General features: G+C 40.2%; 1 protein-coding gene across 1 annotated transcript in view; it reads left to right on the top strand.

Annotated features, from left to right (window-relative positions):
- The window catches only part of FBN1 (fibrillin 1), a 142,150-nt gene that overhangs the window by 101,308 nt on the left and 38,830 nt on the right, over positions 1–2,012 (top strand). The window contains exons 31-32 of the mRNA XM_085303420.1: positions 367–489; positions 1,047–1,169. Of these exons, the coding sequence (XP_085159546.1) occupies positions 367–489; positions 1,047–1,169 (246 nt within the window). The remainder of the gene's footprint in view (positions 1–366; positions 490–1,046; positions 1,170–2,012) is intronic.

Below are 2,012 nucleotides of genomic sequence, written 5' to 3'. Positions count from 1 at the left end.
AAAGAAAAAAGAAAAAAGAAAAAAGAAAAAAAAAAAAGAGAGAGAGAACTCCTAAGTGATTAGTTTCCTCCTTTCATTATAAAAGTTATCAGGGCTTTGGGGTGAACTGCAGCAGAAGTATTGCTTTATGTACATTTCAGAAAAACAGCTAGTAGGCCAGGGCATGTCTGGTATGCCAAATACTTGTTTGCTTTTCTTCATTGMGATTTTGTTTCTCTTCTGCTTCATTTGCAGCTGCTGTGTTGTAAATAAATGSAGACTTGCTTTCATGTTCATAGTGYGTTTGGTGAGAAATTCCTGTATCAGTTACCTGGATAGGAGAAAGTTTGATCTATAAGCTCTTCAAATGTGTCCATACTTTTGCAGATATCAATGAGTGTGAAATTGGAGCCCATAACTGCGATCGGCACGCCATATGTACAAACACGGCAGGAAGCTTCAAATGTAGCTGCAGCCCTGGATGGATTGGAAATGGCATCAAGTGCACAGGTGAGGATCATGAACAGTAACACCTATTTCTAAAGTGTAGCCAAAACTGGGTCCTAGCAGTTTTGAAAAAGCAATACTACACCTACAAATTGAGAAGACAAATGATTATCGTACTTGTCAGGTCAATTTAACATTTGTGCTGGAGCACAAATTCTCTACCATGCTAACTGTGAAATTAGCATTATCTCCTGTTTGATTTGTGAGATGGTGGAAATGGACTAAACCATGTGAAGAGATGATGTGTGTCCATGATGGGGGCTTCTGGCTCATGGAAGGTGGGAAGAGGTCTCTTGGTACTCCTCATGAAAGCAATTTAGCCCAGTGAGCACCCTGTGGCTTCCTTACTCACAGTTATCTTGTCAGGCGGCTTTGCTGGGTTGCAAGCAAGCTGTGCCCGCTTTTCGAGGCGGATGACCCCACATACGCTTGGGTTTCATTATGGAAAATTATTTAAAGTAGAGCTTCTGTGTGCCATACACTATTTAAAGCTTGTATTAATGGTGGTTTTTTAAACTAATGTTGTGTTTTTTGTTGTTTTATTTTGTTTTGTTTTAAAGACCTGGATGAGTGCTCCAATGGAACACACATGTGCAGCCCACACGCTGACTGCAAGAATACAATGGGTTCTTATCGTTGTCTGTGTAAAGAAGGTTATACTGGAGATGGCTTCACTTGTACAGGTGAGCTTTCTTAAGAATGAGACAAGTACCATGCCTGAATACCTAGCTGACAGATAAGCTTATTAATTTTACAAATTAAACRCAAGTGTCAGTGCATTCATGCCCACAATGCAAATTCTGTGATTTTGTACCCAGAATTGCTTTTGAGCAGGAATATAAAGTGTGGATCAGGAGTGGGTGACAAACATTTAAAAAAACAGTTGATGGTATAATTAGGCCAATTAATAAACTAGCTTATTGGCTGTCCACATTAATATTAGAGTAATAGGGCACCTGTATTAAAATTACTTTGTAAAATTGCATGTTTTTCCCACAAGTGGGTATGTGCTRTTTGCCCTCTTCACTACTTCATCCGGAAATGTGGTGTCAGGATGCAGTGCTGACATGTAGAATGGTGGTAGTTGCTTCTGAAACCTAATATTATCAACTGAAAGTGTGATTATAGAACATCACTAGAGAGATGTTTCCCACTCACACTTTGGTCTTCTGCTCTGAAGAACGGATTAGCTGATGTAGGCTTAGCCATCAGGAACTCTGCTATTACACTGAGGATTTTGGTGTTGCTGTTGAGGCTACATGTGGAAGGTAACCCTGTTCAGAGCAAAGCCATGAGATAGGCAGGTACTGRGCCAAGTTTTCAGCTGGTGTAAATCAGCAACACACTATCAGCCAGCACAGTTTTATGGCATCTGGGAATCTGGCTCAGCAGGTTTAAGAATGAATTTGAATTTTTCCAGTTTATAAATGGGCTCTGGGACTCTGGTTAATTCTCTCCGTATAATTTACTCTTGAATCAGACTCAGCTGTTTTAGTGGCCTTCACAAGCAGCAGGCCTTTTTGTTC

Source organism: Rhea americana, unplaced genomic scaffold (genome assembly GCF_003343005.1).
Source record: "Rhea americana isolate MKP2758 unplaced genomic scaffold, rheAme1 scaffold_2, whole genome shotgun sequence".
Taxonomy (NCBI): Eukaryota; Metazoa; Chordata; class Aves; order Rheiformes; family Rheidae; genus Rhea; species Rhea americana.
Note: the sequence above shows the minus strand (reverse complement) of the source record. Positions and strands in the feature narration are given on the sequence as shown.